This window comes from Mustelus asterias, chromosome 5 (genome assembly GCF_964213995.1).
Source record: "Mustelus asterias chromosome 5, sMusAst1.hap1.1, whole genome shotgun sequence".
NCBI lineage: Eukaryota > Metazoa > Chordata > Chondrichthyes > Carcharhiniformes > Triakidae > Mustelus > Mustelus asterias.
In genome coordinates this window covers 11937223-11954016 of record NC_135805.1, presented here as the reverse complement: position 1 = coordinate 11954016, position 16794 = coordinate 11937223, and the positions used below count along the sequence as shown (strand labels likewise).

Genomic DNA, 16794 nt, shown 5'->3' with positions numbered 1-16794 from the left:
TGAAACTAGTTTGGTTCACTTTCAGAAATTTCCAAGAATTCTTTTCTCTTCAAATAGGTCGAGTTTTTTAAAATGTGTTTTCTCTTTCCCAGGCAATTCCATGGCTGCTGGTGGATACAGGAAGGAGGGCAAAGTCAATATGAGGCAAACTGAGTGAACCAGTTGTTCTTTATTGGTCTGATCATTCTGATATGTTTGTACTCCTGAAGGTACCTACTCAGTCAGGGATGTAGTGGCTGTTCTTCCTGTGTGGTACTGGTTTTATTAATAAAATATCATAGAAATCATAGAAACCCTACAGTGTGGAAAGAGGCCATTCGGCCCATCGAGTCTACACCGACCACAATCCCACCCAGGCCCTACCCTCATATCCCTACATATTTACCCGCTAATCCCTCTAACCTACGCATCTCAAGACACTAAGGGGCAATTTTAGCACAGCCAATCAACCTAACCCGCACATCTTTGGACTGTGGAAGGAAACCGGAGCACCCGGAGGAAACCCACGCAGACACGAGGAGAATGTGCAAACTCCACACAGACAGTGACCCAAGCCGGGAATCGAACCCAGGTCCCTGGAGCTGTGAAGCAGCAGTGCTAACCACTGTGCTACCGTGCCGCCCATATCCTAGCAGAACAGATTCTATGGGACTTGGCTTCATTTCTCATTTTCAAGTGTCAACTCAGTTCAATTAATAATTTTCCAGAACACCCCACTCAAGAACTTGAACACTTCACTGCAGTACTGAGGGAGTACTACATTGCCAGGGGTGTTAGTCTTCCAATGATATGTTAAACTGATGTCCTGTCTGTATATTCAGATGGACACAAGTGATCTCATGGCACTGCTCAAAGAACAGCAGAGAGATAGAACCATAGAAAATTACAGCTCAGAAACAGGCCTTTTGGCCCTTCTTGTCTGCGCCGAACCATTTTATGCCTAGTCCCACTGACCTGCACTTGGACCATATCCCTCCACACCCCTCTCATCCATGAACCCGTCCAAGTTTTTCTTAAATGTTAAAAGTGACCCCGCATTTACCACTTTATCCGGCAGCTCATTCCACACTCCCACCACTCTCTGCGTGAAGAAGCCCCCGCTAATATTCCCTTTAAACTTTTCTCCTTTCACCCTTAACCCATGCCCTCTGGTTTTTTTCTCCCCTAGCCTCAGCGGAAAAAGCCTGCTTGCATTCACTCTATCTATACCCATCAAAATCTTATACACCTCTATCAAATCTCCCCTCAATCTTCTACGCTCCAGGGAATAAAGTCCCAACCTATTCAATCTCTCTCTGTAACTCAGCTTCTCAAGTCCCGGCAACATCCTTGTGAACCTTCTCTGCACTCTTTCAATCTTATTTACATCCTTCCTGTAACTAGGTGACCAAAACTGTACACAATACTCCAAATTCGGCCTCACCAATGCCTTATATAACCTTACCATAACACTCCAACTTTTATACTCGATACTCCGATTTATAAAGGCCAATGTACCAAAGGCACTCTTTACGACCCTATCCACCTGTGACGTCACTTTTAGGGAATTCTGTACCTGTATTCCCAGATCCCTCTGTTCAACTGAACTCTTCAGAGTCCTACCATTTACCCTGTACGTTCTTCTTTGGTTTGTCCTTCCAATGTGCAATATCTCACACTTGTCTGCGTTAAATTCCATTTGCCATTTTTCAGCCCATTTTTCTAGTTGGTCCAAATCCCTCTGCAAGCTTTGAAAACCTTCCTCACTGTCCACTACACCTCCAATCTTTGTATCATCAGCAAACTTGCTGATCCAATTTACCACATTATCATCCAGACCATTGATATAGATGACAAACAACAATGGATCCAACACCGATCCCTGCGGCACACCACTAGTCACAGGCCTCCACTCAGAGAAGCAATCCTCCACAACCACTCTCTGGCTTCTTCCATTGAGCCAGTGTCTTATCCAATTTACTACCTCCCCATGTATACCTAGCGACTGAACCTTCCTAACTAACCTCCCATGAGGGACCTTGTCAAAGGCCTTGCTGAAATCCAGGTAGACAACATCCACCGCCTTCCCTTCATCCACTTTCCTGGTAACCTCCTCGAAAAACTCTAATAGATTGGTCAAACATGACCTACCACGCACAAAGCCATGTTGACTCTCCCTAATAAGTCCCTGTCTATCCAAATATTTGTAGATCCTATCCCTTATCACACCTTCCAATAACTTCCCACCACCGACGTCAAACTTACTGGCCGATAATTTCCCGGATTTCTTTTGGAACCTTTTTTAAACAACGGAACAACATGAGCCACCCTCCAATCATCCGGCACCTCCCCCGTGAATACTGACATTTTAAATATGTCTGCCAGGGCCCCTGCAAGTTCAACACTAGCTTCCCTCAAGGTCCGTGGGAATACCCTGTCCGGTCCTGGGGATTTATCCACTCTGATTTGCCTCAAGACAGCGAGCACCTCCTCCCCTTTAATCTGTAAAGGTTCCATGGCCTCCCTACCAGTTTGCCCTATTTCCGTAGACTCCATGCCCGTTTCCTCAGTAAATACGGATGCAAAAAAACCATTTAGTATCTCCCCCATCTCTTTTGGTCCCATCCACAGTCTACCACTCTGGTCTTCAAGAGGACCAATTTTATCCCTCACTATCCTTTTGCTCCTAATATACCTATAGAAGCTCTTTGGATTTTCCTTCACTCCGTCTGCCAAAGCAACCTCATGTCTTCTTTTAGCCCTCCTGATTTCCCTCTTAAGTAGCTTCTTGCACTTTTTATACTCCTCGAGCATCTGATCTGTTCCTTGCTGCCTGTACATTTCATACAACTCTCTCTTCCTCTTAATCAGTGTTACAATCTCCCTCGAGAACCAAGGTTCCTTATTCCTATTTACTTTGCCTTTAATCCTGACAGGAACATACAAACTCTGCACTCTCAAAATTTCTCCTTTGAAGGCCTCCCACTTTCCATTTACATCCTTACCAGAGAACAGCCTGTGCCAATCCACACTTCCCAGATCCCTTCTCATTTCATCAAATTTGGCCTTTTTCTAGTTCAGAACTTCAACCCGAGGACCAGATCTATCCTTATCCACGATCAGGTTGAAACTAATGGCATTATGATCACTGGATCCAAAGTGTTCCCTCACACTCACATCCATCACCTGCCCTAACTCATTTCCCAATAGGAGATCCAATATCGCATCCTCTCTCGTTGGCACCTCTATATGCTGATGTCGAAAATTCTCCTGAACACATTTTACAAACTCTACCCTGTCTAAACCTTTAACAGTATGCGAGTCCCAATCTATATGTGGAAAATTAAAATCCCCTACTATCACAACTTTGTGTTTCTTGCAGTTGTCAGCTATCTCTCCGCTGATTTGCTCCTCCAATTCTCGCTGACTATTGGGTGGTCTATAATACAAGCCCATTAATGTGGTCATACCTTTCCTGTTTCTCAGTTCCACCCATAGGGCCTCTGTAGACAAGCTCCCTAATCTATCCTGCCTGAGTACCGCTGTAACATTTTCCCTGACCAACAATGCCACCCCCCCCACCTTTTATCCCTCTGCCTCTATCCCGCCTGAAACATTGGAACCCTGGAACATTGAGCTGCCAGTCCTGCCCCTCCTGTAGCCAAGTTTCACTAATGGCTATAATGTCATATTTCCACGTGTCTATCCACGCCTTCAGCTCATCTGCCTTCCCCACAATACTCCTGGCATTGAAATAGACACACCTCAAAAAATTATTTCCACCACACTCTACCCTTCCATTTGTGATTTTGCTTGAACTAACCTGTCTTTTTACCCCGCTCCACTATCTGCTCTGGCACTCTGGTTCCCACCCCCCTGCAAATCTAGTTTAAACGCTCCCCAATAACACTAGCAAATCTCCCTGCAAGTATATTGGTCCCCTTGTAGTTTAGGTGTAACCCGTCTCTCTTGTACAGGTCCCACCTGCCCCAAAAGAGGTCCCAATGATCCAAGAATTGGAAACCCTGCCCCCTGCACCAGTTCCTCAGCCACGTGTTTATCCGCCCAAGCATCCTACTCCTGCCCTCACTGGCATGTGGCTCAGGTAGCAATCCTGAGATTACTACCCTCGGGGTCCTGCTTTTTAACTTCCTTCCAAGCTCTTTGTACTCACTCTTTAGGACCTCCTCACTCTTCCTTCCCACGTCATTGGTACCGACGTGTACCACGACATCTGGCTGATCACCTTCCCACTTTAGAACACTGTGCACACGATCAGAGACATCGCTGACCTTGGCACCTGGGAGGCAACAAACCATGCGGGAGTCTCTGTCCCGACCACAGAACCTCCGGTCTGTACCTCTGACCATCGAGTCCCCTATCACTACTGCTCTCCTCTTCTTCATCCCACCCTTTTGCGCTGTAGAACCAGACACAGTATCAGAGTTCCGCCTGTTGCAGCTTGTCCCAGGTAAAGCATCTCCCACAACAGTATCCAATTCAGTATACCTGTTGTGGAGGGGTATGGCCACAGGGGAACCCTGCTCTGCCTGTCCTTTCACACTGCCATTTCCTCTCCTTACAGTAACCCAATTTCCTGTGCTCTGCTGCTTAGGTGTAACTATCTCCCTAAAGCTACTGTCTATATACTTCTCATTCTCCCGAATTAGATGGAGGTCATCAAGCTCCTTCTCTAGTTCCCTAACACGCTTTGCTAGCAGCTGTAACTGAATGCATCTTTTGCAGGTGCTGTCGTCAGGGATACCGGAGGTCTCCCTGATCTCCCACATCCTGCAAGAGGCACATTCCAACATCTTGCCTGGCATATTTTTTTTTACTCTGGGGAAATACAGGAATAAACTTTCTGAAAAAGAAAAAAACCTACTCTCGCCTCTGCCTGTTCTCGCCGAAGCCCGTTTTGAGCCAAAGCCCTTCAGCTCTCACTCCGCCCCCTGCTCACTCTGCTGCCCGCTAACGATGCTGCCCGCTCAAAGGTGCGGCCTACTTTTAAACCCTCCAAAGCCTTCCCAGGCTGCTGCTGGGCCTACTTCCTGTTTTGAAAAAAAACCTCCGATTTTTTTCACAAATTTAACTGAAATATAAATAAATAAATTAGTGCACAAACAAGCTCCCTTACCCTCAGCCTGCTCCTGTGGAACAATGAGATCTCCCAGTGTCCTGACCAACATTCATCACTCAACAAACAGATTAACTGGCTATTTATTTATTGACTGCTTATGGAACCTTGCTGTGCTTAAAGTAGTTAGCATGTTTATCTGCTGCACTTTACAGTGATTCACTGAGTATACTTTGGTTAGATTTAAGCAATTTGACGCACCTTCTCCTTGTCTTTCAACATTGGATGAATAACAGTCTGCAGAGCGGTTGCTAACTTTGCTTCCTTCTAGCTCTTTCTCTCTTGCTCCCATTTTTAGTCCCAGCTCCCACCGACATCCCCTCTGGGGTGCAGTTACTGCTCCCTGGTTGTGTTTCGAAATCTTGTTATTTCTCCTACCTGTTTCCTTTATTCGCTCTCTCAGGTTCTCTTTCGGATGCAGTCATGTTGCTCTCTCCCTCCTAGGTAGACCTTCCTCCTGTGACTTCCTTTCCCTCCACCTTCCCAATTATTGCTCCTGCTCTTTTCCTCTCTCTTTTTGACTTTAGTGCTGATAAGTGAACGAGGAGTTAAAATTTCCAGCAACCAGAACGGAACAATCTCATTAGTGACAGACAGCATGGTTTTGTAAGAGGGAGGTCGTGCCTTACAAATTTGGTGGAGTTTTTTGAGGACGTGACAAAAACGGTTGATGAAGGAAGGGCCGTGGATGTCGTCTATATGGATTTCAGTAAGGCATTTGACAAAGTCCCACATGGCAGGTTGGTTAAGAAGGTTAAGGCTCATGGGATACAAGGAGAAGTGGCGAGATGGGTGGAGAACTGGCTTGGCCATAGGAGACAGAGGGTAGTGGTCGAAGGGTCTTTTTCCGGCTGGAGGTCTGTGACCAGTGGTGTTCCGCAGGGCTCTGTACTGGGGCCTCTGCTATTTGTGATATATATAAATGATTTGGAAGATGGTGTAACCAGCAAGTTTGCGGATGACACGAAGATGGCTGGACTTGCGGATAGCGAAGAGCATTGTCGGGCAATACAGCAGGATATAGATAGGCTGGAAAATTGGGCGGAGAGGTGGCAGATGGAGTTTAATCCGGATAAATGCGAAGTGATGCATTTTGCAAGAAATAATGTAGGGAGGAGTCATACAATAAATGGCAGAGTCATCAGGAGTATAGAAACACAGAGGGACCTAGGTGTGCAAGTCCACAAATCCTTGAAGGTGGCAACACAGGTGGAGAAGGTGGTGAAGAAGGCATATGGTATGCTTGCCTTTATAGGACGGGGTATAGAGTATAAAAGCTGGAGTCTGATGATGCAGCTGTATAGAACGCTGGTTAGGCCACATTTGGAGTACTGCGTCCAGTTCTGGTCACCGCACTACCAGAAGGACGTGGAGGTGTTAGAGAGAGTGCAGAGAAGGTTTACCAGGATGTTGCCTGGTATGGAGGGTCTTAGCTATGAGGAGAGATTGGGTAAACTGGGGTTGTTCTCCCTGGAAAGACGGAGAATGAGGGGAGATCTAATAGAGGTGTACAAGATTATGAAGGGTATAGATAGGGTGAACAGTGGGAAGCTTTTTCCCAGGTCGGAGGTGACGGTCACGAGGGGTCACGGGCTCAAGGTGAAAGGGGCGAAGTATAACTCAGATATCAGAGGGACGTTTTTTACACAGAGGGTGGTGGGGGCCTGGAATGCACTGCCAAGTAGGGTGGTGGAGGCAGGCACGCTGACATCGTTTAAGACTTACCTGGATAGTCACATGAGCAGCCTGGGAATGGAGGGATACAAACGATTGGTCTAGTTGGACCAATGAGCGGCACAGGCTTGGAGGGCTGAAGGGCCTGTTTCCTGTGCTGTACTGTTCTTTGTTCTTTGTAACCAAATTACTGTTTTTTTTTAAAAAAGAGACTGAACACAGGTGTGGGATTCAGCGTACGAGCCTACTGTAAACAGGTACCATGTTCTTTACAGATGCGTATTATTTGCAGGGCAACAGTGCATGTAATTCAGGACATTCAAGTGAGATCACGACAGGCAAGTGTTAGTTGAAACTAGATCTTAGCTCCAAAAACAGCCCAGCATGCTTATCCAATAGCTGGATGACAGAGAGCCAGAAAGGTTGCGGGTTTGTTCCCCAGTCTGTCCCACGCGCTAACTGATTTCAGGGATAGTATAACAGCTCTTGGGCGAGGAAGGAAAATCTAACCAGTGTTTCTGATCTTGGGGTGCGCAAGTTGACAGGATCAGGTTTAACTAATCCGTGATGTCAGCTGTGGCTCAGTGTTAAGAGTCAGACAGCATGCTCACCCGTGTCCAAAGGTTCACATCCCAATCCAGACACCTGAGCACATAATCCAGGATGCGACTTCAGTACAGTACTGAAGGAGTGTTACAGTGCCAAAGTGCCATTTTTCACGTGAGTTTAAATTGAGGTACTGTGTGCCCTCTGAAATTTGATTTTATTTTTTCATAGGATGAGCTTTGTCCTTGAGAAGATGCTTGTGAACTGCCTTCTTGAATAGAATGTCTGGTTTACAAGGTTATTTCAGAGAACAGTTCAGAGTCAATTGTACGGGGCCTTGGTGAGACTGCATCTGGAGTAGAGTGTACAGTTTTGGTCCTTTTACTTAAGAATATAATTAAAAGAAGTTCAGAGAAGATCCCATCAACTCATTCCTGGGTTAGAACAAAGAAAAAATACAGCACAAACAGGCCCTTCGGCCCACAAGTTGTGCCGGTCATGTCCCTACCTATCTAGGCTTATATATAGGCTTACCTATAACCCTCAATCCTATTAGGTTCCATGTACTCATCCAGAAGTCTCTTAAAAGACCCTATCGAGTTTGCCTCCACCACCACTGACGGCAGCCGATTCCACTGACCCACCACCCTCTGTGTGAAAAACTTACCCCTGACATCTCCTCTGTACCTACTCCCCAGCACCTTAAACCTGTGTCCTCTTGTAGCAGCCATTTCAGCCCTGGGAAAAAGCCTCCGAGAATCCACCCGATCTATACCTCTCAACATCTTGTACACCTCTATCAGGTCACCTCTCATCCTTCGTCTCTCCAAGGAGAAAAGACTGAGCTCCCTCAGCCTATCCTCATAAGGCATGCCAACCAATCCAGGCAACATCCTTGTAAATCTTCTCTGCACCCTTTCAATCATTTCCACATCCCTCCTGTAATGAGGCGACCAGAACTGAGCACAGTACTCCAAGTGGGGTCTGACGAGGGTCTTATATAGCTGCATCATTATCCCCCGACTCCTAAACTCAATCCCTTGATTGATGAAGGCCAGCACACCATACGCCTTCTTAACCACCTCCTCTACCTGTGAAGCCGATTTAAGAGTCCTATGGACCCGGACCCCAAGGTCCTTCTGATCCTCTACACTGCTAAGAGTCTTACCCCTGATATTATACTCCTTCATCCCATTCGACCTGCCAAAATGGACCACTACACATTTATCCGGGTTGAAGTCCATCTGCCACTTCTTCGCCCAGTCTTGCATCCTATCTATGTCACGCTGCAGTTTCTGACATCCCTCCAACCTATCCACAACACCACCAACCTTCGTGTCGTCGGCAAACTTACCAACCCATCCCTCCACTTCCTCATCCAGGTCATTTATGAAAATGACAAACAGCAAGGGTCCCAGAACAGATCCCTGGGGCACTCCACTGGTGACTGACCTCCATTCAGAAAAAGACCCATCTACAACCACTCTCTGCCTTCTGCAGGCAAGCCAGTTCTGAATCCATAAGGCAACAGCCCCTTGGATCCCATGCCCTCTCACTTTCTCGAGAAGTCTTGCATGGGGACCTTATCGAACGCCTTGCTGAAGTCCATGTAAACCACATCTACCGCTTTTCCTTCGTCAATGTGTTTTGTCACATTTTCAAAGAACTCCACCAGGCTCGTAAGGCACAATTTGCCTTTGACAAAGCCGTGCTGACTACTTTTGAGCATACTAAACTTCTCTAAATGTTCATAAATCCTTTCCCTCTGGATCTTCTCCATCAACTTACCAACCACTGAGGTTACATTCACTGGTCGGTAATTTCCTGGGCTATCCCTATTCCCTTTCTTGAAAATAGGAACCACATCCGCAATCCTCCACTACCTCTCCCGTCTCCATCGACGACGCAAAGATCATCGCCAGAGGCTCTGCAATCTCTTCCCTCGCCTCCCACAGTAACCTGGGGTACATCCCATCCGGTCCCGGCGACTTATCTATCTTGATGCTATTCAAAATTTCCAACACATCCTCTTTCTTAATGTCCACATTAGGATCAAGGACTTATGGAGAAATTCTGGACAGGCTGGGCCTGTATCTGTTGGTGTTTAAAAGAATGAGAGATGATCTTAGTGAAACACACAAGATCCAGACAGGACTTGACAGGGTGGATGCAGAGAGTTTATTTCCACTTATGGGAGAGACTAGAACCGGGGACACAGAGGTCTTGTGTTCAAGACAGAGATGAGGAGCAATTTCTTCTCTCAAGAGGGTCATCAGGCTATGGAAATCTCTTCCCCAGAGAGCAGTGGAGATTGAATCATTGAATATATTCAATATATTTGACAGATTCTTAATTGACAAGGGAGTCAAACGTTACAGAGGGCAAACAGGCAGGCAGAGGCCACAGTCAGGTCAGCCATGATCTTATCAAATTGTGGAGCAGGCTTGAGGGGCTAAATGGCCTATTCCTGCACCTAATTCATATGTTCACTTATAAACACATTATTGTGGGCCACAAGTCATAGGTAGGCCAGACCAGGGAACAATGGCAGATTGCCTACCCGAAAGCACATTAGTGCACCAGATCGGTTTCTACAACAATCTTTTAGTTTCATAGTCATTACTAGCAGTGGTTAGCATTGCTGCCTCACAGCCAGAGACCCGGGTTCGATTCCCAGCTTGGGTTACTGTCTGTGTGGTGTCCGCACGTTCTCCCTGTGTCTGTGTGGGTTTCCTCAGGGTGCTCCGGATTCCTCCACAGTTGTGCTGGTTAGATGCATTGGCCATGCTAAATTCTCCCTCAGTGTATCCGAACAGGCACCAGAGTGTGGCAACTTCATTGCAGTGTTCATGTAAACGTCATTGCAGTGTTCATGTAAACCTACTTGTGACACTAATAAATAAACTTTAAACTTTATTCTGAGACAAATTATTTGCTCCAGATTTAATTAACTGAATTTAAATTTCCCACCTGCTGTGGTGGGATTTGAACTTGTGTGTGTGGATCATTCATCGGGTCTCTGGATTACCAGGCCAGTTACATAACCACTATGGTCCCAGACGCAGTATGAACCAGGTGGGCATAAAAGATCTGTTATATACTTAAGTAGTTATATACTTAAGAATCATCGCCAGAAGTACCAACTAGTCCCTAGTGTTGTGAATACTTAGATGAGTTGTCTGATGATTGTGTCTTTGCTACTATATCACATGAGAATGATGCAAAATTAGTTCCAAGAGAAGAAATGTCTACTGAAGCTCCAAATCATACTTCTCGGGTCAAAGACAGTAAATTCCAGAACGTTGTAAACAACCAAAGAGGAATGGAGGTCCTCTTGATCAACTTTCATATTGACAGTGCATAATGATGCATAGTACCGTATCTAGAGTATTACTGATCCTGTGTATAACATTTTAGTCATTTGTTGTCATGACCACAGAAGTAAAAAGGGAGGGATGTTATCTCTTTAAGTACTTGCATGATTGTTTTGAGAGCAGGTTCATAGAATCATAGAAGGTTACATGATTTGATGGTGAGTCACTGGGGTGTTTAGTTTCAGTTTCTACTCTGTACAGGCAAGAGCTCCTAGAATAAATCTGTTATTAGTTTGAATCGACATGTGCAAACCACATCTTTTTGTTTAAAACCCACAACCCCTGACATAGTGCCATGGGATCTTGTAACATCCTAACTATCTGAAAAACTGGAGAGTCCGTCTCCTTTCTAAACAGCATTGTTAAAATAGATTTCCTGGTCAGAAATTAATACATCAAAATAATTGCTGTTTATGTAGCATCTGACAGTCTGGACATTGGCTGACATGTTTCTAACATTATACTATCATTGGTCATAAAGCACTCTGGAATGTCCTGTGGTCTGAAAGGTACCATATAAATGCGAGTATTTCTTTTTTCAAGTAATCGATGATGAACCTTCAACCATTAATGGCCTGCCGGCATTTAATGTCAAAGGCTCACACTTAAATACTAATCACTTGAGCACTAGAGGTAAGATGCACCTATAGCACTGCACCCTAACAAGAAGTCAACACCTTCAGTTGAAGCAAAGAGGGATAAAATTGGCTAATGGATAAACAGTTAATTACTAAGCCTACACCATAATAAAAAGATAAATCACTGAATTTCATCATCTCTAAAGCAACACGAAACATAGACTTAAGAGGCCCACCTTGCAATATTTCCCTGTAAAGTGTCAGTCCATTTGAAGTTCTGGATGAAACGCAGTTTATTTTCTTGTGTTGTCTCATCCAGGGATGATATAAAACCTTGGGAAAGTGAAAGGTTAGAAAGAGAAATGAGAGGAAAGCATGATATATTAATATTGTTTCTCCCATTTTATGTTATGTTACACAAGAATTTCTGACTTGTTTATTGAGGAACTCAATAAAGTTCTTTGCATGGGGGGCAGTTAGTAAGGTAGGAGTTTGCTCTTGGTCAGTCAGCTCAGGCAGCAGTGATTTAATTGGGCTTCAGTTGGAGCAACACCTGAAAGTAAGGGTGGTGGGGAGGTAGTGAAGAAGTACAATATGTTTCTTTTGTCCATTTGGTTATGGAGGGCGAAGATTACCTTTTGAATTGCTTCAAGCAAAGTCTGCATTTTGTGTGTTCTCGTGGAGAACCTACAGAATTCCTAAAGGAAAAATTTCCCACTTTGCTGAACTCCCTCCAAATCTTTAGCCGATACACAAAGGCTGTATTTAACTGGCCTAATAGAACGATGCAATTGGAGTTTCTGATCAATTCACTGGCTGGTTACCAAGGAACTTTTGGTGTTTAACTCTGCTAACACAGAGCTTGTTCAGAAGGCAGTGTGAAGAACTTGGGAATCAAGCTAACAAGGAGACATAACGTCTGGAAGAAGAGAACAAAGGACTGATTCCACGTGTCAACAAAACCCTGGCCAGGTTTTAATTGCAAGTGGGAATCAACTTTAAGTAAAGTAACAGATAGTGAGTATTTGGTTTATGCATTGCAAGTATTTACTGTTTAAGTAGCTACAGAATAAAAGAAACTGTGTATAAGGATTTAAAGTTAACTTTGTGTCTTTAACAGAGGTTAAAGCACACAGGTTTGTATAACACCGTGCTCTTCTTCAGACAGCACCATAGGATCTTTTACATTCAGTTGAATATGCAGAAAAAGCCTCATTCGAAAATGGCACCTCCAACATAGCAGCATTCCTTTAATACTACAGTGATGCATTGGCCTGGATTGTGCTTGTCCCCAGGAGTGGGATTCAAACCGATGGCCTCATTCAGTGGAAAGGCTGTTCTAACACTCAGCCCAGGTTGCCTCTCTAATTGATTAAAATAAACATTCCAGCTCTCCCATGACAAAATGTAGCATAAGTAACGTCACCAACCGCGTAACAGAGCTTTGGCATTTTCTTTAGTTATATTTGTGTATACAGGAGGTTGAGAGTAGTGAGGTCATGGATGAGGTTTCAGAGTCGCAGGAGTGTACTGGCAGGCAGGAAGGCGGTTTGAAGTGTGTATACTTCAACACCAGGAGCATCCAGAATAAGGTGGGTGAGCTTGCAGCATGGGTTGGTACCTGGGATTTCGATGTTGTGGCCATCTCGGAGACACGGATAGAGCAGGGACAGGAATGGTTGTTGCAGGTTCCGGGGTTTAGTTGTTTCAGTAAGTGTAGGGAAGGTGGTAAAAGAGGGGGAGGTGTGGCATTGTTAGTCAAGGACAGTATCACGGTGGCAGAAAGGACATTTGATGAGGACTCGTCTACTGAGGTAGTTTGGGCTGAGGTTAGAAACAGGAAAGGAGAGGTCACCCTGTTGGGAGTTTTTTATAAACCTCCGAAAAGTTCCAGAGATGTAGAGGAAAAGATTGCAAAGATGATTCTGGATAGGAGCGAAAGTAACAGGGTAGTTGTACTGGGGGACTTTAACTTTACAAATATTGACTGGAAAAGCTATAGTTCGAGTACTTCAGAGGGGTCGGTTTTTGTCCAATGTGTGCAGGAAGGCTTCCTGATGTAGATAGACCAACAAGAGGCGAGGCGAGGCCACATTGGATTTGGTACTGGGTAATGAACCAGGCCAGGTGTTAGATTTGGAGGTAAGTGAGCACTTTGGTGACAGTGACCACAATTCGATTACGTTTACCTTAGCAATGGAAAAGGATAGGTATATACCAAAGGGCAAGAGTTATAGCTACGGGAAAGGAAATTATGATGCGATTAGGCGAGATTTAGCTGGCATAGGTTGGGGAAGGAAACTGCAGGGGATGGGCACAATTGTAATGTGGAACTTCTTCAAGGAACAGCTACTACGCGTCCTTGATAAATATGTACCTGTCAGGCAGGGAGGAAGCAGACGTGTGAGGGACCCGTGGTTTACTAAGGAGGTTGAATCTCTTGTGAAGAGGAAGAAGGAGACTTATGTTAAGATGAGACGTGAAGGCTCAGTTAGGGCACTTGAGAGTTACAAGTTAGCCAGGAAGGACCTAAAGAAAGAGTTAAGAAGAGCCAGGAGGGGACATGAGAAGTCTTTGGCAGGTAAGATCAAGGAAAACCCTAAAGCTTTCTATAGGTATGTCAGGAGTAAAAGAATGACTAGGGTAGGTTAGGGCCAGTCAAGGACAGTAGTGGGAAGTTGTGCGTGGAGTCTGAAGAGATAGGAGAGGCACTAAATGAATATTTTTTGTTGGTATTCACACTGGAGAGGGACAGTGTTGTCGAGGGGAGTACGGAGATGCAGGCTGTTGGACTGGATGGGATTGAGGTTCATAAGGAGGAGGTGTTAGCAATTCTGGAAAGGGTAAAAATAGATAAGTCCCCTGGGCTGGATGGGATTTATCCTAGGATTCTCTGGGAGGGTAGGGAGGAGATTGCAGAGCCTTTGGCTTTGATCTTTGTGTCGTCATTGTCTACAGGAAGAGTGCCAGAAGACTGGAGGATAGCAAATGTTGTCCCCTTGTTCAAGAAGGGGAGTAGAGACAACCCTGGTAATGATAGACCGGTGAGCCTTACTTCTGTTGTGGGCAAAGTATTGGAAAGGATTATAAGAGATAGGATTTATAATCACCTAGAAAGGAATAATTTGATTAAGGATAGTCAGCACGGTTTTGTGAAGAGTAGGTCGTGCCTCACAAACCTTTTTGAGTTCTTTGAGAAGGTGACCAAAGAGGTGGATGAGGGTAAAGCGGTTGGTGTGGTGTATATGGATTTCAGCAAAGCGTTTGATAAGGTTCCCCATGGTAAGCTTTTGCAGAAAATACGGACACATGGGATTGAGGGCGATTTAGTGGTTTGGATCAGGAATTGGCTAGCTGTAAGAAAACAGAGGCTGGTGGTTGATGGGAAATATTCATCCTGGAGTTCAGTTACTAGTGGTGTACTGCAAGGATCTGTTTTGGGGCCACTGCTGTTTGTCATTTTTATTAATGACCTGGATGAGGGCGTGGAAGGGTGGATTAGTAAATTTGCGGATGACACTAAAGTCGGTGGAGTTGTAGACAGTGCGGAGGGAAGTGACAGGTTACAGAGGGACATAGATAAGCTGCAGAGCTGGGCTGAGAGGTGGCAAATGGAGTTTAATGCGGAAAAGTGTGAGGTGATTCACTTTGGAAGGAGTAACAGGAATACAGAGTACTGGGCTAATGGCAAGATACTTGGTAGTGTGGATGAACAGAGGGATCTGGGTGTCCATGTGCATAGATCCCTGAAAGTTGGCACCCAGGTTGATAGGGTTGTTAAGAAGGCGTACGGTGTGTTAGCTTTTATTGGTAGAGGGATTGAGTTTCGGAGCCAGGAGGTCATGCTGCAACTGTACAAAACTCTGGTGCGGCCGCATTTGGAGTATTGCGTACAGTTCTGGTTGCCGTATTATAGGAAAGATGTGGAAGTGTTGGAAAGGGTGCAGAGGAGATTTACTAGGATGTTGCCTGGTCTGGTGGGAAAATCGTATGAGGAAAGGCTGAGGGGCTTGAGGTTGTTTTCGTTAGAGAGAAGGTGGTTAAGAGGTGACTTAATAGAGGCATACAAGATGATCAGAGGATTAGATAGGGTGGATAGCGAGAGCCTTTTTCCTCGGATGGTGATGGCTAGCGCGAGGGGACATTGCTTTAAATTGAGGGGTGAGATATGTAGGACAGATGTTAGAGGTAGGTTCTTTACTCAGAGAGTAGTAAGGGCATGGAATGCCCTGCCTGCAGCAGTAGTGGACTCGTCAACATTAAGAGCATTCAAATGGTTATTGGATAAACATATGGATGATATTGGAATAGTGTAGGTTAGATGGGCTTTAGATTGGTTCCACTGGTCGGCGCAACATCGCGGGCCGAAGGGCCTGTACTGCGCTGGAATGTTCTATGTTCTATTTCTACCTTGTAAAAGAGAAAAATAAGCATCCGCTGCATTTTTCATCATGTCCAAGTTACAATTCAAATCTGTAAATAACTCCAGAAGTTTCAGCCTTGCGCTTCTCAAGTCACTGAAAGACAAAAAAAAATTACCATTTGTGTGATAACCAACCGAGTAGCAAAGTGAAATATTACTGAACGGTACACTGCATGGTATAAATTTAAAACATTACCCTAAATTACTAGCTCTGGACCCCACCATCCTTGCAAACGACTATGTCCTTGACCTAAAACATTAACTCTGTTTCTCTGTCCACAGATGCTGCCTGACCAGGAAGTTTTCCAGCAGTTTGTTTTTCTTTAATTCAGATTTCCAGAAGTAAAAGAGATTTTGAGAATGATATGACTCTTCTTTGGAACCAAAGAGAGTTGAGATGAAGACCTCTTTCTGATCTGAAACATTAACTTTGTTTCTCTCTCCACAGATGCTGACAGACCTGGTGAGTTTTTCCAGCAGTTTCAGTTTTTATTTCATTCAACTGAGGCCACACCTGCTTTCTCAATCGGATCCAAAAGATCTAATGGTACGATTTTGAAGAAAAGCAGGGGTCATCAACAGTACTATCAAGCAGCACTTACTCTGCAATAACCTGCTCGGTTTGGATTCTCAAACTTAAAGACACTCAATGACCTGGCCTCCACAGCCTTCTGCGGCAAAGAGTTCCACAGACTCACCACTCTCTGGCTGAAGAAATTCTCCTCATCTCTGTTTTAAAGGATCGTCCCTTTAGCCTGAGGTTGTGCCCTCTGGTTCTAGTTTTTCCTCCTAGTGGAAACATCCTCTCCACATCCACTCTATCCAGGCCTCGCAGTATCCTGTAAGTTTCAATGAGATCCCCCCCCCCCATCCTTCTAAACTCCGAGTACAGACCCAGAGTCCTCAACCGTTCCACGTATGACAAGCTCTTCATTCCAGGGATCATTCTTGTGAACCTCCTCTGGACCCTTTCCAAGGCCGGCACATCTTTCCTTAGATATGGGACCCAAAACTGCTCACAATACTCCAAATGGGGTTTTTCTTTCATTCATTTGTGGGACATGGGCATTGCTGGCTGGCCAG

At 45.0% G+C, this 16794-nt stretch overlaps 1 protein-coding gene across 1 annotated transcript in view; it reads right to left on the bottom strand.

Annotated features, from left to right (window-relative positions):
- The window catches only part of brox (BRO1 domain and CAAX motif containing), a 53373-nt gene that overhangs the window by 28643 nt on the left and 7936 nt on the right, over positions 1–16794 (bottom strand). Inside the window, exons 2-3 of the mRNA XM_078212157.1 lie at positions 15699–15805; positions 11525–11621 (exon numbers count right to left, since the gene is read on the bottom strand). Of these exons, the coding sequence (XP_078068283.1) occupies positions 11525–11621; positions 15699–15805 (204 nt within the window). The remainder of the gene's footprint in view (positions 1–11524; positions 11622–15698; positions 15806–16794) is intronic.